General features: G+C 37.1%; 3 protein-coding genes across 3 annotated transcripts; all 3 read left to right on the top strand.

Moving 5' to 3' along the window:
- Positions 1 to 1,933: 1,933 nt before the first annotated feature.
- On the top strand, positions 1,934 to 6,496 carry LOC103176138 (extracellular calcium-sensing receptor-like). Its single transcript, XM_042339132.1, has 5 exons — positions 1,934 to 2,218; positions 2,774 to 3,592; positions 3,919 to 4,146; positions 5,359 to 5,482; positions 5,583 to 6,496. The coding sequence occupies exons 1-5, from the start codon at positions 1,955 to 1,957 to the stop codon at positions 6,494 to 6,496; spliced, it is 2,349 nt and encodes a 782-aa protein (XP_042195066.1). The 5' UTR covers positions 1,934 to 1,954.
- A 2,756-nt stretch (positions 6,497 to 9,252) lies between these two features.
- On the top strand, positions 9,253 to 13,070 carry LOC103176128 (extracellular calcium-sensing receptor-like). The gene is made up of 5 exons (XM_007889527.2): positions 9,253 to 9,531; positions 10,138 to 10,956; positions 11,331 to 11,558; positions 11,933 to 12,056; positions 12,157 to 13,070. The coding sequence occupies exons 1-5, from the start codon at positions 9,253 to 9,255 to the stop codon at positions 13,068 to 13,070; spliced, it is 2,364 nt and encodes a 787-aa protein (XP_007887718.2).
- Positions 13,071 to 17,499: 4,429 nt separating this feature from the next.
- On the top strand, positions 17,500 to 22,392 carry LOC103176120 (extracellular calcium-sensing receptor-like). Its single transcript, XM_042339242.1, is given in 6 exon segments — positions 17,500 to 17,757; positions 18,546 to 19,364; positions 20,436 to 20,499; positions 20,502 to 20,662; positions 20,848 to 20,971; positions 21,479 to 22,392. Coding segments are annotated over 6 exon segments (2,340 nt in total).
- Positions 22,393 to 22,877: the final 485 nt, after the last annotated feature.

The following is a 22,877-nucleotide window of genomic DNA, read 5'->3' as shown; positions in this document are numbered from 1 at the left end:
CATCTATTTTAACAGCTTTATTTCTGAATGACTTGCATTTACCAGTGGATACCTAATACCTTTTGAAACATTTTATTCAATCATCTTCAATGCCCTTTGCTTGGGAACTTCCCCATAACTCATATTCTGGCCTTTTTGCAAGTTACCCTTGCACATTGGTATCTTCCCGTTGCCGTAACAGTTCGTCAATATGGTCATGGTTTACCAATCGTGTTGAATGTGTAAGGAATCACCAAGCATGTACATAAAAGGAAAGAAAGTGGAAGGTGTGCACTAGAACTTTCAAAAGACATGTAAAATAGTGCAACATAAAAGTTGCCGCCCAAAACTAAAGGCCAATAATATTAAAAATTAAATCTGCAATAAGGAGAATAACAAAAGCAGAGAGTACGAGTGAGCATTTGTCTCTCGAATTGACATTATTTGATGGTGACATATGCAAGGGGACTGTGCTCATTTTTTCCTTGTTCTTTGTATACAGAAATAATTTGTGTATGTGTGTATGAGTGTGGCGGGAGGGGGGTATAAACCTTGATGGAATACTTGTTCAGTATTCTGTATGGGGTACAGTAAAACGTTTCCGACACGTGGCACACATCTGTTAAATTAAACCATAAGCCTTAATTAAATTAATCATTGCTCTTGGAAATTATTGAAAAGGGAATGATTCCACCTTATGCTCAGATGACTGTATAATTAAAATATGTTATTTTCTTATTTGGTTTGATTATCTGGAGGAAGATTAAAGTGGTAACGTGCTTCCTTCTGAGAATTGTCTGTAATTTGTTCAGAGCCCCTGGAATAATATGTCTATTTAAACCAAGGTACACAGCTGTGAGTGGAATATAACAGTATCTACAGTATATAAGGGCGATTGGCTGTAGTTCTGCACACTGATGGGCACATTTATAAACCATGTGTTTCCCTATGCTCTGTGTGCTATTGATTTCTGTTCTTGTTCCTGTGTGGCTGACTGAAGAGACAACCTGTAAACGTTGGGGGATGTTTGATCCACTTAGTTTAACTAAAGACGGCGACATCATTCTCGGAGGAGTTTTCAGTATTCATGTCGATGTTGAGGATCAGGATATGGATTTTAAATCCGAACCAAAAGCAGTAACATGTACAAAGTTGGTGAAACTGTCCATTTCTCTTATCCGAACGTTGCGGATGAATGTCGTGAAATAACCAAACTATTTACACGCTTTTAAATAATTTGCAAATTGTAAGAGAGTATATATTTTTTGGAAGCTTTTCTTTTAAAGGCACGAAGGATAGAGCAGTACACGATTATTTGAGTTTGGATGCCATTGTAGTGATTCCCTCCACAATATATTCGAATTGATATGAGATGAAACTCAACTGATAGGAATGCGAGTGCTGTAGTGGTATCCGAGTATCCTCCGGGTAAACTGATAACTAGGTTTATATGACAATACATTGGTGAATTCTCTTTTTATTAGGAAGTAGATATGATTCCATGATTGTAAACTGTTTACGTGCCCGAAATATTCAGGATGGTTCGCATATTACAGTGTCCCATGTTTTAATTTAGCTTCTCCTCCCAGTAGATGAGTGGACGATTAACAAAATCCACATGGGCGGAATTAGTTTGTTAAGCAGGTACTGAAGCTGGACTGGTGCAGGTATCGTTTTGGTTGGTTTCCATTTAAATCTATATAGCGGTGTCAAATTAAATTTCCTCCAAATAGGTTACATTGTAAGATGTTTCATTTTGCTGTGAATGTTGCATCCATCATTTTATTCCTCTTTGCTACGTCTTAACTGCAGAAATGGAAAACCTATCTATTGCTTTATTCTTTTGGGACGCCCACCCGACGTGAAAGGTGCTATATAAATGTAATGTTGTTGTTGTTGTTTAGCATCATGCAAATACCAATGTCACTTTCACTGTCATTGCTAAAGGTTTCTATTCAGACTGTTTCGTTTTGCGATGGCGATGATCTTTACAATAGAAGAAATAAACAAAGACCCGTCACTGCTTCCCAACATTACTCTGGGCTACTGGATTTCTGACTCTTGTAGAATGCCTTCCGTGTCAACAAAAACAACTTTCGAATTTTTAAACAGACTCGAAGAAACATCTTCAGATTTCACCTGCAAAAGGGCACCTGTGGTTTCTGCTATTGTTGGTGACTCCAGTTCTTCACTTTCCGCAGCAATAGCGACCTTAATCGCTCCTTTTAGGGTCCCTATGGTACGTTGTTTTATGAAGTAATATGTCAGCTTGTTTAGGCACAATAAGAGAAAAGATTGGCTCTTAGTTACATCAAATATTTACATAAACAAATTAAACTCTTTCATTTGAAACTCATTGGAAGGCTGTTTAATAAGCAGTAATATCCATATTTTCTCATATCTTTATGAGTCCGTCTCCGCAAATGTTAAGCGCTCCGAAACGCTACCCTGCGTTCAACAACAACAACAACAACAAGATTCCATTTATAAAGCGCCTTTCACGTCAGGAGGACGTCCCAAGGCGCTGCACAGTTGGGTCATGACCCGAGCAGGGAGGGAGCAAGGAGGGGGGAAATGGTCAGGGTGAGGGAAGGGAAGGGAGGGAGCGAGGAGGGGGAAGAGAGTCGAGAGGGGAGCTGAAGGCACGGGCGCTTTATAAGTGCAAATTGTTGTTGTTATTGTTGAATTGTAAAATACGTAATCTGTGCAATATTCTTGTTCCGCAATCGAATGTATACTTCTTAAATGAACGTGAGTTCAAGCTACTTTATTTTCCCCATTTTGTTATCCTCAGGTAAGCTACGTTTCTACTTGTGCATGTCTGAGCAACAGGAGGGAATATCCATCATTTTTTAGAACAATACCAAGTGACTACTTTCAGGTCAGAGCCTTGGCTCAGTTGGTGAAACACTTTGGTTGGACGTGGATCGGGACCATTAGAAGTGACGATGACTATGGTAACTTTGGAATGCAAGCGTTTACAAAAGCTGTGCAACAACTGGATATTTGTATTGCCTTCTCTGAGGCTTTCCATATAACATACTCAAGGGAAGAATTGCTTAAAATTATAGACGTCATCAAGAAATCTACCACAAATGTTGTTGTAGCATTTCTTGCGCAACCAGATATGACTATTGTACTGAAGGAAATTGTGCGACAAAATGTGACAGGTATTCAATGGGTGGGCAGTGAGGCGTGGGTCACGATGGCACTTTTACCCCCAGAAGAAAGCAGACGATTCCTTTCTGGCACAATTGGAATTGCGATTCGCAAAGTACATGTTCCGGGTTTGAGAGAGTTTCTACTGCAAGTTCATCCTTCGGCTTTTCCTGGAAATGTCTTATTGAAAGAGTTTTGGGAAATGACCTTCAACTGTACACTAAGAAAGGGGGAGCAGCACACAATCGGAATTAAGCAATGCACAGGACGAGAGAACTTATGGACTGCAAATAATACATATACTGATGTGTCTCAGTACAGAGTTACCTACAATGTCTATACAGCGACCTACGCTATAGCTCATGCTTTCCATGATATGCTGTCATGTGAAAGTGGCAAAGGTCCATTTTCCAATAAAAGTTGTGCAAATATTTCAAATTTTCAACCATGGCAAGTAAGAAGTAATTCTTAAAATATATCATGTAAAAAACAATTGAAATAAGTAAGTAAGTTAAGCGAGACCCTGTCCAGTGTGAGTGGCTCTATATAATGCAGATTGTTGTTATTTTTTGTACGTCTCGTGAGTGTTGGCGGTAGATATGTAGAAAGCTATTCCAAGTAAATATATATAGTATATATGCCATTTTTACCCTATCTTCTCTCCCTGAAAGAGTTGACTTGCTGGGCTTTTGCTCCATCGCACCTCCCCCGGAAAAGCTATACCAATAATTTGTTGAGATAAAATAATGTTTCTATCTCTTTCGTCGTTTTCCCACACAGCTGTTGCGTTACATGACGAAAGTCAATTTTAAAACAGAAAATGGTGAAAACATTTATTTTGATGAAAATGGAGATCCAGTGGCCACGTACGATATTGTAAACTGGCAATCAAATGCCTTCCATGGCACCGATATTGTGACTGTTGGTCAATACGATGGATCTGCTCCTGCAGGACAAGAATTTACAATAAACGAGTCAGCAATTGTATGGAATAGTGGTCGAATTACGGTAAGACTTTTACTGGGTGATATTTCAACTCTGGTGAACAGACAAAATGAAAACCCGAAACAAAAGGCAAAATATTGCAAATGCTGGAAATCTGAAATAAAAACAGAAGTGGCTGTGAACACTCAGCAGGTTAGGCAGCATCCTATGGAGTGAGTTAATGTTTCATCGACCTGAAACGTTAACTTGCTTTCCTCTCTCCATATTTGCTGCCTAACCTGCTGAGTGTTCCCAGCGACATCTGTTTGTATTAGAAATGAAGATCCTAAACTGTCCTGAATATGAAGACATGGTAATCAAGAACTTATGATCAGGTGGTTTACATGTCAATAGAGTATTAGTTTAATATTAGTGAGTGTCTACATGTCTACATGAACCAAATGTGTAAAATACAGCCGTAATGAAAGCAAGGCATTTCACGTTAAAAACGAATAAATACGGCACAAAAACAAGTTCAAAATGTTTTAAACATTCTGACGTGAATGAACTATTTTACATTGGTACAATTATTTAAATACCAATTTAAGAACCATGGTAACGCTTGCTTGACTATTACTTGGACTTCAACTATAATAATAATAATAATAATAATAATCCTTGCATTTGATATAGCGCTTTTCACGTCGGGAGGACGTACCAAAGCGCTTCACAGAACACACTGTAAAGTGAATTGACTGTATATTTGTGGGCGAACGCGGCAGCCAATTGTGCACAGCAATGTCCCACAAACAGTCGTAGATTGAAAATGACCAATTTATTATTGTTTTTGGTTTTGGAGGGATTATTATTAGGCTCTGTGTGGAGTAAGGAAACTTGCCCAAGGTTTCGCCCTCTGCCTGGAATTGAACTCAGGTCTCTCACTTGCAAAGCGAGTGCTCTAACCACTGAGCTACAGGACTCCAAATTTAAGATGAATGAAAAACATATCAAACTGACAACTTTTTAGGACAATATCGTGAGAAAGAACTGGGGAAATCCCAAGCCTTTTGCAAACAGGCAATTTCGTGCTAACCACTTGGCAATTCGGATCAAGTTCACGAGACACCGAGTAATTTGAATTACTGAGCAGCAAAATTGGTGTATTCTAAAAGGAAAACAGATAAATTTAGGAAGTAAAAACAACGTTTGTAGAGCTAATTGGAGTCAGCATCAAGCAAAACAGGTAACTGAATATTAGAAGGTGGCGAAATTCAGTTTTAATTTCCCTCTAACCAGGTTCCGCGGGCAGTTTGCTCTGACAGTTGTCTCCCTGGAACAAGAAAAGCAGCAAGAAATGGACAACCAAAGTGTTGCTTTGATTGTATAGAATGTGCTGATGGTGAAATTAGTAACATCACTGGTAAGAACAAACACAGCTATCAATTCTTTCTAATATTCTCAAACTTTTATTGAACGGATTTCAATTCAGGTTCTTTCAATCACAATTTACTTTCTTTCAGATTCAACCGTTTGCCTCAAATGTCCTTTGGAATACCGGTCCAATGATAAACGGGATCATTGCATACTGAAGGAAATTGAATTCCTTTCCTTCGAGGAGACATTGGGGATTGCTCTAGTGACACTGGCATTGCTTGGAGTTTTCATCACTTTCAGTGTATTTGCAGCTTTCTATGTTCACAGAGACACTCCTATTGTTAAAGCTAATAACTCAGAGTTAAGTTTTCTGCTTCTTTTCGCATTAGTTTTGTGTTTTCTGTGCTCAGTTACATTCATTGGAGAGCCTTCAGTCTGGTCCTGTAGGTTACGTCACACAGCCTTTGGTATCACTTTTGTTCTTTGTATTTCCTGTGTTTTGGGAAAAACAATCGTTGTGGTGATGGCATTTAATGCAACACTTCCCAGTAATAACATGATGAAGTTGTTTGGACCTACACAACAACGCCTGAGTGTTTTCATCCTTACCCTGATACAATGCTTAATATGTACTGTCTGGCTATGTTTGTCACCACCTTATCCTCTGAAAAATAGTGAATATTTTAAGGAGAGAATCGTGTTTGAATGCCATCTGGGATCTGCAGTAGCCTTTTACTGTGTGTTTGGTTACATTGGACTGTTGTCTTGTGTATGCTTTGTATTTGCTTTTCTCGCTCGCCGACTTCCAGACAACTTCAATGAAGCGAAGCACATCACTTTCAGCATGCTTATCTTCTGTGCTGTTTGGATCACTTTCATTCCAGCTTATGTAAGCTCTCCTGGAAAATATACTGTGGCTGTAGAAATATTTGCAATTTTGGCATCGAGCTTTGGACTACTTGTCTGTATTTTTGCTCCTAAATGTTATATTATCCTGCTGAAAAAAGAGGAAAATACAAAGAAGCACATGATGGGTAAAATGGCTTCCAGGAAACAGTGAATATGTTTTCTACATGAAAATGTAACTTTATTTAGGAGTCCCATTTTAATTATATATTAGTGTTTTATTCGATTTCCCTGAAGTATCGTGACATTCTGATTTATTATGTAGTGTTAAAAAAAGTGAGTGATTTAATGTACTAATTGTTGATGGACAATAAAAAGATACTATTTTATGAGTGTACTTTGCTTCATATTTCAGTAAAAGAACACTGCTTTTCCTCAATAAATACCTTGATTAAAAAATTGGATTTACAAATGACTGCACTTAACAGCAAACTATGTGAAGCGCTTGTAGACATTTTATTGTATGATATTGGATAACCATTCTAAATTATGAGTAGCAATTACTTGCTTTACCGTAAACTCGAATAAGCATATATTCAAAAGCTTTATGGTTTTTTGAAGCTAGGTTGCTTAAAGCTGCACAAAATAATACAGATGTGGTCTCATCAATGTTCCTTATAAAGCTTTTTGACTTTTTGACTTACAGGCAACCATATTGAAATATAAAGCTGAGAACTGTTGATCACAACTTTACATGGATTTGAAATATATTTACATATATTTTTTGTTGTTTGTTCTCCTTATGGTTTGCTTTTATCTGATCAAGATAAAGGTTGCAAGTCATCATTTTACAAGATATACTTTTTGCAGCTTGGAGAAAAATATGTCTGCCATTGGTAACAAAATTCTAAATCAGGTTTAATAAATTATTTTTAAAAAGTAAGAAGAGAAATATTTCAGTGTTTACGACAAAGAAATGAGTGCTTTAGATCTGTCCCTTTAATTTGGAGTTCAAAATTTCAATTCCATCTATTTTAACAACTTTTACAACTTTATTTCTGAATGACTTCCATTTACCAATGGATACCTAATACCTTTGAAACATTTTATTTAATCATTGTCAATGCTTTTGCTTGGGAACTTCCCCATAACTCATGTTCTGGCCTTTTTGCAAGTTTCCCTTGCACATTGATATCTTCCCATTGCTGTAACAGTTCGTCAATATGAACAAGAGGTCCTGGATAAAAAATCTTGTTGAATATGTAAGAAATTACCATGTATGTACATAAAGGCAAACAAAGTGAAAAATATGCACAAGAACTTTCAAAAGACATTTAAAGTGGTAAAAGTAGTAAACCACATAAAAGTTTTAGACCAAACCTTAAGGTCAATAATATTAAAAATAAATCCGTAATAAGGAAAATGCAAAAGCAGAGAGTAAGAGTAAGTATTTGTCTCTTGAATTGACATTATTTGGTAGTGACATATACAAGGGGACTGTGCTAATTTTTTTTTGTATATTCATATACAGAAATCATTTGTCTATGTGTTTGTGTGTGGGTGGGGGAAATTAACATATTTTGCAAATTGGAGAATGTGGCAAACTATGAGGAACATATTGGAAATTACAGTACGATATAGGTTGGCTAAATTTGTAGGTGAACTTCATTGTTACTTGGTAAACTGATTTAAAAGGATATACAAACAACTGATGTCCACATCTCGTCTCGGTCTCGGCTATAAACTTGGTGTACCGTAAAATTACGAGACATAGCACACACCTATTAAATTAAACCGTAAGGCTTAATTAAATTAATTGTTAGTGTAGAAAATTAATGAAAAAGGAATAAGATTGTGCCTTATGCTCAGATGACTATTATTAAAATTTCTTCTTTTCATATTTGGTTTGATTATCTGGAGGAAACTTAAAGTGGTAATGTGCTTCCTTCTGAGAATAGTTGTTAATTTGTTCAGAGCACCTGGAATAATACATCTATTTAAAGCCAATGTACACAGCTGTTAGTGGAACATAACAGTATATGAAGTATATAACAGCGATTAGCTGTAGTTCTGGACACTGATGGGCACATTTAAAAATTATGTGTTTCCCTATGCTCTGTGTGCTATTGATTTCTGTTCTTGTTCCTGTGTGGCTGACTGAAGAGACAACCTGTAAACGTTGGGGGATGTTTGATCCACTTAGTTTAACTAAAGACGGCGACATTGTTCTCGGAGGAGTTTTCAGTATTCATGTCGATGTTGAGGATCAGGATATGAATTTTAAAACCGAACCAAAAGCAGTAACATGTACAAAGTTAGTGAAAATGCCCATTTGTCTTATCCGGTTCTAATAGTAGACCGATCGTTGCGGATAAATGCCGTGAAATAACCAAACTATTTTCACGCTTTTGGATGACAAATATTCTATCAATGTGACACTATATGTTTAAACAACTCCAATCTCTATAAAGAGAGTATATTTATTTGGATGAAAACATTTCTGTTGAAGGCGCGAACACTATCACAGAACCCGATTATTTGATTTCGATGACATTACAGTGATCCCTTTGCATATTATATTCGAATTGTTACGAGATGAAACACAACTGAAAGGATGTCTGTGGACGACTTTCAATGTGGGTAGAACATCCCGATGTAACACAGTAGATGGACTGGTCCAGTTCGTGTGTTGGTTAGTCTGCAGTTAAAAAATGTATAGCTGTGTCCGATTCAATTTCGGCAATTAGGTTACACTCTAACTTAAAAAAACGCAATACACCGAGACCTCCCATCTTGCTCTAGATGTTGATTCCATCCTTTAATCTTTCTTTATTGTTTCTTATCTGGTGCAAGGGGAATTCTAGCTATTGGTTTAAATCTTTCCAAAATTATGTTGCCAATGCTACTTTCAATGGATAATTCGACAGATAGTGTATTTAATAATTTCCTTGTTACAGGTTTCTATTCAGAATGTTTCGTTTAGCGATGGCGATGATCTTTGCAATAGAAGAAATAAACAAAGACCTGTCACTGCTTCCCAACATTACTCTGGGCTACTGGATTTCTGACTCTTGTGGAACACCCGCCGTGTCAATAAAAAGAACCTTCGATTTTTTAAACAGACTCGAACAAACATCTTCAGATTTCATCTGCAAAAGAGCACCTGTGGTTTCCGCTATTGTTGGTGACTCCAGTTCTTCACTGTCTGCAGCAATAGCGACCTTAATCAGTCCTTTTGGGATTCCTCTGGTAAGCTCTTTCATGGAAAAGCATATCAATTTGCTGCAGCACAGGGATTGAAAAGTGACATCCAAAATACTTTATTGTCCATTTAGTTGGACACAGTTAGAAATCCGCGATTTTCTTTGATTAATAATAAGGCTCGTATTTACATGCAATAACAATCGTTTAATTAGTACATAATATGGTTAATCTTTATTGCTTCCGGTATTAAGCAATGTTTTATTAATTTACCAGCCTATTTTACACTTTCAGTTGATGTTATCAACATTAATTTGAGGATGTCAGGTTCTGGAAGTGAGCTATAATTTCGCCTCATCTGGCAAAACCATCAGGGAATCCAACAATAATTCCAAGAGGAAAATTAAGAGGAAATTGTATCGATATTAGAAAAATTCATCAATGTTTGATGGATGTAAGTTTTGTACTGTATCATAATAACATATTCACTGCTAAAAAGAAGACATAAATAAGTCATAAATGGGCAATAACAGTTACTGTGCTTTGGTTAAATATTAATAACACCTTTACCTTGAAAAGTGAACATTCTATTTACAGGTACTTATAAGTTGAGTTTAAGGTTATTTGCTCTCTTTCAAATTTGAATTTCCGTAGGTAAGTTACGTTGCTACATGTGAATGTCTGAGCAACAGGAAGGAATATCCATCATTTTTTAGAACAATACCAAGTGACTACTTTCAGGTCAGAGCCTTGGCTCAGCTGGTGAAACACTTTGGTTGGACGTGGATCGGGACCATTAGAAGTGACACTGACTATGGTAACTTAGGAATGCAAGCGTTCACAGAAGCTGTAGAACAACTAGAGATTTGTATTGCGTTCTCTGAATCTTTCGCTACAACATACTCGAAGGAAGAATTGCTGAAAACTGTAGATATTATTAAGAAATCTACCACAAAGGTTGTTGTGGCATTTCTTGCTCACCCTCATATGTCGACTCTACTAAAAGAAATTGTGCGACAAAATGTAACAGGTATTCAATGGATAGGAAGTGAAGGATGGGTCACCACAACACATCTGTCCCCAGAAGAAAGCAGACGTTTCCTTTCCGGCACAATTGGAATTGCGATTCGCAAGGTACAGGTTCCAGGGTTGAGAGAGTTTCTACTGCAAGTTCATCCTTCTGCATATCCAGGAAACCGCTTAATGAAAGAGTTTTGGGAAAGAACCTTCAATTGTACATTAGGAAACGAGGAGCACAAAGAAGATTTAATTACAGAATGCTCTGGACGAGAAAATTTACAGAATGTACATAATACATATACTGATGTGTCTCAGTACAGAATTACCTACAAGGTCTATACAGCAACCTATGCTATAGCTCATGCTCTTCATGATATGCTGTCATGTGAAAGTGGCAAAGGACCATTCTCCAATAAAAGTTGTGCGAATATTTCAAATTTTCAACCATGGCAAGTAAGAAATAATTCATATGATTTGTCATGTAAGCGTATCCATAGTGTTTAGGTTTCATTTGTGTTAGGTGCTTAACAAATAGAAAGATATACTTGTGGTTTGTTGGTTCCAATGTAATACCAATTATACCATTTAATTTTTTTGTGATTTTTTTGTTTTTCTTGTTTCCTATTTTGACGTTGGGCGGATCCCCATACTAAGGCCTTCTAAAAAAAATTAAAACGTGGCCTTAGGGTTTTCACACGATTCAATTTGAAAGGCACTATCACACTCAAACGAATTAATGCTTCTGCACGACACAGAATGAGATTGGAACCTACAACTTGTGTGCCTTGCATCACTGTTTCCTCTTCTCTTGTTATTTTGCAATATAGATTTTGCAGTACATGAAAACAGTAAATTTCAACACAAAGATTGGTGAAAATGTTAATTTCGATGAAAACGGGGATCCAGTGCCAACATACGACATTATAAATTGGCAACCAAATGACCTCGACGGTACTGATGTTGTCACTGTCGGGCACTATGATGGATCTGCTCCCCCAGGGGAAGAATTTAAGATAAGGGAAGAAGAAGTTGTATGGAGCGGAGGTCAGATTACGGTAATGGCTTTTGTTGCTCATAAGTGTGTCAGATATGAAGTGTGTTGCTCGGCTATGACAACCAGACGAATGAGGTTCCAATCTCATTCTGCGCTGTGGAGGAGCAAACATTGACCAATAGCTTTCGTGTCCATGAGCTGAGGAATGGAAAATACGTGTCCAATCCTTATTATTATTTAATCACCCTTTTCCCATGTAATCAAAGTTTTTGAAGGTATTGAGTAAGAATAGGTTTGCTGAAGGCGTTAGTTTGATACGTGAGAGAACAATTACTCTCCAAGCCCACATTAAAAAAAAAGCCTTGCCACTGAACGTGAATCACTCGCAAAAGAGCAAAATAGTAACATAAAATGCCTGCAATTCTCTAAAACTAGGTCCCACGGGCAGTTTGCTCCGACAGTTGTCTCCCTGGAACAAGGAAAGCAGCAAGAAGAGGACAACCAAAGTGTTGCTTTGATTGTATAGAATGTGCTGATGGTGAAATTAGTAACATCACTGGTAAGAACAAACACAGCTATTAATTCTTTCTTATAATCTCAAACATTTATTGAAGAGATTTCAATTCAGGTTCGTTCAATCACAATTTACTTTCTCTCAGATTCAACTTTGTGCCTAAAATGTCCTTTGGAATACCGGTCCAATGATAAACGGGATCATTGCATACTGAAGGAAATTGAATTCCTCTCCTTCGAGGAGACATTGGGGATTGCTCTAGTGACACTGGCATTGCTTGGAGTTTCCATCACTATAAGTGTATTTGCAGCTTTCTATGTTCACAGAGACACTCCTATTGTTAAAGCTAATAACTCAGAGTTAAGTTTTCTGCTTCTTTTCGCATTAGCTTTGTGTTTTCTGTGCTCAATTATATTCATTGGAGAGCCTTCAGTCTGGTCCTGTAGGTTACGTCACACAGCCTTTGGTATCACTTTTGTTCTTTGTATTTCCTGTGTTTTGGGAAAAACGATCGTTGTGGTGATGGCATTTAATGCAACACTTCCCAGTAATAACATGATGAAGTGGTTTGGACCTACACAACAACGCCTGAGTGTTCTCATCCTTACCCTGATACAATGCTTAATATGTACTGTCTGGCTATGTTTGGCACCACCTTTTCCTCTGAAAAATAGTGAATATTTTAGGGAGAGAATCGTGTTTGAATGCCATCTGGGATCTACAGTAGCCTTTTACTGTGTACTTGGTTACATTGGACTGTTGTCTTGTGTATGCTTTGTAGTTGCTTTTCTCGCTCGCCGACTTCCAGACAACTTCAATGAAGCGAAGCACATCACTTTCAGCATGCTTATCTTCTGTGCTGTTTGGATCACTTTCATTCCAGCTTATGTAAGCTCTCCTGGAAAATATACTGTGGCTGTAGAAATATTTGCTATTTTGGCATCAAGCTTTGGCCTACTTGTCTGTATTTTTGCTCCTAAGTGTTATATTATCCTGCTGAAAAAAGAGGAAAATACGAAGAAGCACATGATGGGTAAAATGGCTTCCAAGATTCAGTGAACATGTTTTTTGAATAAAAATAAATTTTGTTCCAAAATTACATATTAGTTAGTTTCATTCAGGTTTTACGAGATTCCGATTTATTGTGTAATAACAATACCAAAGTTATGGTCGATACCTTTTACAGAATGTAATATTTTCTGTTTATTAACCTAAAAAATATAAAATGTTATCATTTTCTCAATGTATTTTGCTTCATATTCAGTAAAAAAAACTGTTCCTCAGTAAATATCTTGATTTAACTTACAAATAGACTGTCATTGATTTTACCATCGCAGCACTTAACGGCAATCTTTGTGAAGCACTTAGCGACAATTTAACATTATCAATACTGTATCAAATGCAAGAATTATTTGAACATGAAAATAGGTTTCTCTAACAAAGTGGTTTTGTATCTATCATTAGCCTTGATCAGCAATGTCTTCCATTACAGAATATCCTGAGTAAGTGCATTTTCATAGGCTCAGTGTTCTTTTGAAGATATGTTTTCTAAAATTGCACTGAATAATACAAATGTGGTCTCAACAATGTTTCTTACAGGGTTAGAACAACATTTTTTTATAATAAATATTTGATGAGCTTTGCAGATAATCACTTCATATGGGTTCTAAACGTTCAGATGCTACGCCAATGACTTTCCTTTGTCCATCTCTGTCAGTTGGCACGTTTCATTGGGTGCGTGTTTCTTTTTCCTACATACATAACCATGCCTTGCTATGTATTTAATCCATATGGTGCTCCGGCCTTATGCATTTAATTAGTTAATCAGAAAGACCTGTATTAAGTTTGCAATTAATGTAATGTGTACAACCATTATCTAGTCGTTGAAGAATAGAAGGACCTTCTATCTATTACGCAAGACAGTAAAAGAGGAAAATTGGATAATTAAGTTATTATCCTCAAGTAATTCTCCAGGACAGTCGAACATTATTTCTGTTATTTATTCTTCTTATGGTTTCCTTTAAGATTACAAGTCATCATTTTAAAAAATATACTTTTTCACAGATTAGAAATATACAGTATATATACATACCAACAACAACAAATTACATTTGCACAGCTTCTTTCACATCGGGAAGACATAATAATAATAATAATAATAATAATAATAATAATAATTCATGCATTTGATATAGTGCTTTTCAAGTCTTCTTCAGTCTCAAAGTGCTTCACAGAATATACGTATATTTGTGGGAAAAACGTGGCAGCCAATTGCGCACAGCAGTGTCCAACAAACAGCCATGGATTGAAAATGACCAATTTATTACTGTTTTGTTTTGGAGGGATTACTATTAGGTGTGTTGAGTAAGGAAACTTGCCCAAGGTTTCGCCCTGTTTGGAATTGAACCCAGGTGTCTCGCTTGCAAAGCGAGTGCTCTAACCACTGAGCTACAGGACATCCCAAGACGCTGAACAGTCAAGGATTTGGACTGGAGCTGGGGGTTGAGATCAAGTGGGGTGGAGGGCAGCGATGGTAGGGAAAGAAGGGTGGCCGAATGCCCGGTCGAAGATGGGAGTCTTAAGACGTGTTTTAAAGGAGGCAAGGGAGGGAGCAAGGTGAAGGGACTGTTGGATGGAGTTCCATAGGGTGGGGCAGAGAGGCTAATGGCCCAATCACCAATGGTGGGATGAGCCGAGCGGGATGTGGAGCAGGCTGAAGCCTGCTGAGCAGAGAGAGCGGACATGTTCATATGGGGTCAGCATGTCACAGAGGTAGGAAGGAGTAAGGCCATGGAGGGCCTTGAAGGTGAGGATGAGGATTTTGAACTTTATCAAATTATCATTAATTTATTATCATATAATAATCCCTCCAAAACCAAAAACAATAATAAATTGGTAATTTTCAATCTACGACTGTTTGTGGTACATTGCTGTGCGCAATTGGCTGCCGCGTTCGCCCACAAATATACAGTCAATTCACTTTACAGCGTGTTCTGTGAAGCGCTTTGGGATGTCCTCCTGACATGAAAAGCGCTATATCAAATGCAAGGATTGTTATTATTATTATTATTATTATTATTATTGTTGTTATTATTATTATTATTATTATCCTCTGGGGGATGGGGAGCCAGTGGAGACCCGCAACGGTGGGGGTGATAGGGCCACAGAGCTTAGTGTGGGAGAGGACATGAGCTGCAGAGTTCTGAATGATCTGTAGCTTGTGGAGGAAAGAGTCGGGAAGCCTGACAAGCAGATAATTAGCATTGTATTCTGCCATTGAAAACAAAAGCAAAAATCAAGCTTAATCAGAAAAATAAAGAAAATAAGAACTAAAACATGTTAGTCCAAACAAATGGTCCTTGGATCTGACCCTTTATCAGAGTTTTCCATTTAAATTTCATTCATCTCTTTTAACAATTTTATTTCTCAATCAGTTCCATTTACAAATTATATAAAATTACAACGCAAAGGGAAGGCATTAGACTCATCAAGTCTACACCATCTCTCAAATCAAGCTATTTATTCAATTCCACTGCCCTGTCCTACTCCATACCCGTTCAAGCTTTTTTCTTTGAAAAAAATATACCAATCTACTTTCCTCTTGAAATGCGCAATGTGTACTTGAAATTAGAAATTAATGAAACAAGTAAATTACTGAAGTGAAATAACCAAACCCAACTTTAAAATTACAGCAATATATAATTAAACATCTCCCTGATTTAATTATTTCAACGAAGATTAAAATAGTAATTTCTTTCCCTCTGGAAATGCTCCCTAATTTGTTGAAGGTATTTGGAAAAATAATTTCTTTAAGGCAAATGTACGCAGGTTGTCAGTGGAATATTAAAGTAAATTAAAGTATATATAAGGACCAGTGGCATTACATTGGGACAATGATACTTGCATTGAAAAACGATGTATCACCCTTTGCTGTATGTGCTACTGTTTTCTCTTCTTCATTCTGCATGGCTGACTGAAGAGCCAACCTGCAAACGTTGGAGGATATTTGATCTGCTCAGTTTGTCTAAAGACGGCGACATCGTTCTTGGCGGAGTTTTCAGTATTCATGGCAATGTTGAGAATCAGGAAATCACATTTAAAACCCAACCTCAAGTGGTAAAATGTACATTGTTAGTCCAATTTTGATTTTGCATGTCCAATAAATCCAATTTGTCAATTAATGTTGTGAAATAGCTAAACTACTTTCTTGCTTTAGACAATAATCCTTGCATTTTGGTATAATGCCCTTCAAATCAGAGAGACATCCCAAAGTGCTTCACATGGTTTACTATGAAGCGGAGGGACCATGTATTTATAGGTCAACTCGGCCACCAATTTGCACACAGTAATGTCCCGCAATCAGCCATGAACGAATGGCAATTTTTTGAGTGGTATTTGTTGGCCAGTCAAGGACAATGAGATACACTCCCACCACTGCATTAAAATGTCAGCTTACATTACACTATGTGAGTTCAAGTCATGACGTGGGGCTTGAAACCACAACCAACTGATTCAGAGAAGAGAGTGAGTAAGACTGATACACCAGCAATCCATGTTTGATAGCAAACACAATTTCAAATTCCCATCACTCAAATAAAATTACAATTATTTGACATACAACTTTGTTTTTAAAAACATCCTAGTTTGCATGTGTGAAACTGCCTTGATATAACCCAATTACTTAAATCCAGTGGGTGTTTGTAGATCTCCTTGCACATTCGTATTCAATTTGCATCAGCAGAATTTAAAGTGATGTACAACAACAAAATTACTTTTGTATAGCGCCTTTCACGTCTGGAGGAAGTGCCAAGGTGCTGTAAATTTCAACATCCATATAACTTCCAAGCAACTTTACAATTCGGGATTTGTTTGAAATCATCCAGATATTTCATGGAAATTCAATGTTCGGAATTATACATCTGTAACACAGTGAGAGCAAATGAAAGAAATTCACTGAGCTTACAGCACAATGAAAACAAATGTCTGCAGGAACATTTTTATGTTTATAGGTTTGCATTTATTTTCAGTATTTTAGAGTCTGTGTGCATCACAGTTTGTAAGTTGTTATTCCATGTTGAGAAAAATCCATCATATGCAAAATTCATTTAACAGTGGGAAATAGATAACGTTGTAACTCCTCAGCAGTAATGGTATTGAGCATGAAGTTGGGAACAGGTGTACAACTTCTCAAACCTGTTAAGATTTTTCTTTTTAAAAAACGGTATAGTTGGAGACATCTAATATCTCCAGTGGCCTCTGTGTGCATTTAGTTAATAGATCCTCAATTCTTAAACAGCTATAAGGCCTCGTATTTCTGGATGTAGTTTTTATTTTTACTCTCCTGCATTCTGTCTAGATTATAGGAATGTGCATTTTAAATGTATTACTTTCACTACAAATTATATTACCTATGACATTTCTTTAAAACTTTTGGTATAAATTTAATGCCTACAGGTTTCGATTCAGAATGTTTCGTTTTGCAATGGCGATGATCTTTGCAATGGAAGAAATAAACAAAGACCAGACACTGCTTCCCAACATTACTCTGGGTTACTGGATTTCTGACTCTTGTGGAATGGTTGCTGTGTCAACAAAAACAACCTTCGATTTCTTAAACAGACTCGAAGAATCCTCTTCAAATATCAACTGCAAAAGAGCACCGGTGGTTTCTGCTATTGTTGGTGACTCTAGTTCCTCCAGGTCCTCAGCAATAGCCACCGTAATCAGTCCTTATAGGATTCCTCTGGTAAGGTATTTCATGGAATACGATATCAGTTTGCTGAAGGACAGTAATAGAAAACCAATATTCAATTCGCCTTATTTTGCACTTCCATTTCATGATGCATTGTTGAAATCCTCTTAATTTATAATAAATAATATAAACAAATTAACTCATTCAAACACACATCTGTTGGAAGGCTGGTATAATACAAAAAAAATTCAGAATTTTGACCTTGATGTTCGAACGAATGTTCACGCCTTTCAAGTGTTCTTAAACCACATTTAAGTATTATTAAATTTTGTGATTCCAAATCCCGATCGGGAGCTTGAACCTACAACATTCAGACTCAGAGGCGAGAGTTACTGCTGTGCGAGGTTCACACTCAATATATTTGAGAGTGAGGAAATAAAGGGCTATGGGAGGGAATCCCAAAAAGCTCTATTGGAGGCTCTTGTTAAATGAACATGTCATCAATTGGATAACCAATAAAAGTTACTGGGTTTTGCTGAGAACACCTTTACCTTGAAAAGTGAAAAAAGTGAACATTCATTAAATTATAATTTGAACAAAATGCAAAATACTGCAGATGCTGGAAATCTGAAACAAAAACAGAAATCGCTGCGAACACTCAGCAGGTCAGGCAGCATCTATGGAGAAAGGAAATTGAGTCAATGTTTCGTTCCACAACCCTTCCAGAATGTACTGACGAAGGGCCATGGACCCGAAACGTTGACACACTTTCCTTTCCCTTGGAAATTATAATTTGAGATCAAGATTATTAGCCTTCTTTCTCTATGTTTTTATTTCCGTAGGTGAGTTACTTTGCTACCTGTGAATGTTTGAGCAACAAAGAGGAATATCCATCATTTTTTAGAACAATACCAAGTGACTACTTTCAGGTCAGAGCCTTGGCTCAGTTGGTGAAACACTTTGGGTGGACGTGGATTGGGACCATTAGAAGTGAAGATGATTATGGTAACTTTGGAATGCAAGCGTTCACAGAAGCTGTACAACAACTCGGTGTTTGTATTGCCTTCTCTGAGTCTTTCCACGTGAAATATTCCGGGGAAGAATTGTTTAAGACTATAAGCATTATTAAGAAATCTACCACAAAGGTTGTTGTAGCCTTTCTTGATCACTCTGACATGACTGCTCTACTGAAAGAAATTGTTCGACAAAATGTGTCAAATATTCAATGGGTGGGAAGCGAATCTTGGGTCACCACCTCACATCTGCCCCAAGCAGAAAGTAGACAGTTCCTGTCCGGCACAATTGGAATTGCGATTCGCAAAGTACACGTTCCAGAATTGAAAGAGTTTCTACTTCAAGTTCATCCTTCTGCATATCCAGGAAACCGCTTAATAAAAGAGTTTTGGGAAATGACCTTCAACTGTACATTAAGAAACGCACAGCACAAAGCAGATGGAATTAAGGAATGCACAGGACGAGAGGATTTACGAACTATAAATAATGCATACACTGATGTGTCTCAATACAGAGTTACTTACAATGTCTATACAGCAACCTACGCTATAGCTCATGCTCTTCATGATATGCTGTCATGTGAAAATGGCAAAGGACCGTTTTATAATAAAAGTTGTGCAAATATTTCAAATTTCCAACCATGGCAAGTAAGAAATACTTCATATGATTTGTCATGCAAAATTGAAACATTTCCATAGTGTTTAAATGTCATGCATGTTTGGTGCTTCAGGAATAGAAATATATACTTATAGTTCAGTGGTTCTAATGTTATACCAATTATATTTTTTAAACATATTTTTTGTGATTTTTATGTTTTTCTTCTTTCCTATTTTGCTGTTGGTTGTATCCCTATATTTTTGATCGTTTTCATTGTTTTTAATGTGTCCTTAGACAGAGCGTGTTTTCACATGATTCAATTTGAGCAACATTATCACTCTGAAACCTATTCTTACTTTACATCTTCAAACGTTCAAGTTACATGGAGAAAATGGTGATTGAAATGTAATGAGGATTGGACACTGATTTTCCCTTCCTTGGAACCGTCAACCTGTGTCCCTTGTATTGCTTCACGTTGCACTAGTATATGTGCTTAAAGTATTTTGCTGAAATGAAAAAAAAAATTTCTTCTTCTCTTGTTATTTTTCTATAAAGTTATCCCCTTACCAAGGACGTCCATATTTTCTTTAAGAACTCTGTGTTTTAAGACTGTTTGTGGGACATTGCCGTGTGCAATTGGCTGCCGCGTTCGCCCACAAATATACAGTCAATTCACTTTACAGTGTGTTCTGTGAAGTGCTTTGGGACGTCCTCCCGACATGAAAAGCGCTATATCAAATGCAAGGATTATTATTATCATTATTATTATTTGATCTAAATGTGATCTTAGATAATGGGTGTTTAACACAATTTGGTTTGAAGTACATCATTGCTCGCCCCAATCTTGTTCTCACCCAACATCTACAAAAGTTCAGGTTTTATGAAGAAAAAAGGGGGTGATTGAATAGTAAGGATTGGACGTTGATTTCTCCTTCATTGTCTCAGCGGCACAAAAGCCAATTGCCAAGTACTACTCCTTCACACCACAGAATGAGATTGGAACCTGTAACGCGTGTGCCTTGGATTGCTTTTCTCATATTAAGCGTTCGCATATTGCAACATATTAAGGGTAGAAAGCACTTTGTGATTATTTCTTCTTCTCTTGTTATTTTCCAATGAAGCTTCTGCATTATATGAAGACAGTGAATTTCAACACAAAGATTGGTGAAAATGTTCACTTTGATGAAAACGGGATCCAGTGGCAACGTACGACATTATAAACTGGCAACCAAATGACCTCAGTGGCACTGATATTATCACTGTTGGACACTATGATGGATCTGCTCCTCCAGGGGAGGAATTTAAGATTAGGGAAGAGGCAATTGTATGGAGCGGAGGTCAGATTACGGTAAGTGCTTTTGCGCATTGGTGGCTCAAACGTGAAATGTGTTGTTCGGACCATAACTAATAGTTCTGCAACTCAACGTGAATCTCGGGATAAATTAATTACCTGGAACCCAAGAATCACATAATTTCAGCAAAAGAGTAAATGTATAATACTAACATCAAATATCTGCATTTCCCTATATCCAGGTCCCACGGGGAGTTTGCTCTGACAGTTGTCTCCCTGGAACAAGGAAAGCAGCAAGAAGAGGACAACCAAAGTGTTGCTTTGATTGTATAGAATGTGCTGATGGTGAAATTAGTAACATCACTGGTAAGAACAAACACAGCTATCAATTCTTTCGTATTTTCTCAAGCATAATAATAATCCTTGCATTTGATGCAGCGCCTTATCAAGTCTTTGAAACGTCTCAAAGCGTTTCACAGGATACACTGTAAAGTGTAGTGACGGTGTGTTTTGTGGGTAAAACGCGGCAGCCAATTGAGCACAGCAGTGTCCCACAATCAGTCATGGATTGAATGACCACATGATTATGATTTATTGATTTACTGATGTATTTAGTGAGCGAGTGAGTGAATCAGTGAAAGAGAGTGTGAGTGTGTGTGTGTGTGAGGGAGTGAGAGAGTGAGTGAGTTTGTGTGTGAGATTGTGTGTGTGAGGGAGTGATAATAATCCTTGCATTTGATACAGTGTCTTATCACATCTTCAAGACGTCCCAAAGCGTTACACAGGATACACGATAAATGTAACTACACTTACAATCATTTATTGAATGGATTTCAATTCAGGTTCTTTCAATCACAATTGACTTTCTTTCAGATTCAACTTTGTGCCTAAAATGTCCTTTGGAATACCGGTCCAATGATAAACGGGATCATTGCATACTGAAGGAAATTGAATTCCTCTCCTTCGAGGAGACATTGGGGATTGCTCTAGTGACACTGGCATTGCTTGGAGTTTCCATCACTATAAGTGTATTTGCAGCTTTCTACGTTCACAGAGACACTCCTATTGTTAAAGCTAATAATTCAGAGTTAAGTTTTCTGCTTCTTTTCGCATTAGCTTTGTGTTTTCTGTGCTCAATTATATTCATTGGAGAGCCTTCAGTCTGGTCCTGTAGGTTACGTCACACAGCCTTCGGTATCACTTTTGTTCTTTGTATTTCCTGTGTTTTGGGAAAAACAATCGTTGTGGTGATGGCGTTTAATGCAACACTTCCCAGTAGTAACATGATGAAGTGGTTTGGACCTACACAACAACGCCTGAGTGTTTTCATCCTTACCCTGATACAATGCTTAATATGTACTGTCTGGCTATGTTTGGCACCACCTTATCCACTGAAAAATAGTGAATATTTTAAGGAGAGAATCGTGTTTGAATGCCATCTGGGATCTGCAGTAGCCTTTTACTGTGTACTTGGTTACATTGGACTGTTGTCTGGTGTATGCTTTGTAGTTGCTTTTCTCGCTCGCCGACTTCCAGACAACTTCAATGAAGCGAAGCACATCACTTTCAGCATGCTTATCTTCTGTGCTGTTTGGATCACTTTCATTCCAGCTTATGTAAGCTCTCCTGGAAAATATACTGTGGCTGTAGAAATATTTACAATTTTGGCTTCGGGCTTTGGACTACTTGTCTGTATTTTTGCCCCTAAGTGTTATATTATCCTGCTGAAAAAAGAAGAAAACACAAAGAAGCACATGATGGGTAAAATGGCTTCCAAGATTCATTGAAAATGTTTTTGGAATAAAAATAAATTTTGTTCCAAAAATTACCTTAGTTAGGGTTTGATTCAGGTATCACGAGGTTCCGATTTATTGTTTCATAATAAAACCAAAGTTGTGGTTGATGCCTTTCACAGAATGTAATATTTTCTGTTTATTAATCAAAAAAATGCTATACACTGTCCATAGCCTTGGGATGTCCTCCCGACATGAAAGGCGTTATACAAATATAATCTTGTTGCTGTTGTAAAAAATATAAAAAGTTAACATTTTATCAGTGTACGTTGCTTCATATTCAGTTAAAAATAACTGTTCCTCAGTAAATATCTTGATTTAACTTACAAACGGACTCTCATTGATTTATAAATGCACCATCACAGCACTTAACAGCATTCTTTGTGAAGCACTTAGAGATATTTGACATTTATAAATACTATATCAAATGCAAGAATTATTTGAACAAGAAAATAAGTTTCTCTACAAAAGTGGTTTTG

Source organism: Callorhinchus milii, unplaced genomic scaffold (assembly GCF_018977255.1).
Source record: "Callorhinchus milii isolate IMCB2004 unplaced genomic scaffold, IMCB_Cmil_1.0 Scaffold11, whole genome shotgun sequence".
NCBI classification, from domain to species: Eukaryota; Metazoa; Chordata; class Chondrichthyes; order Chimaeriformes; family Callorhinchidae; genus Callorhinchus; species Callorhinchus milii.
The sequence above is the reverse complement of the archived record's forward strand: the minus strand, read 5'-3'. Positions and strand labels throughout refer to the sequence as shown.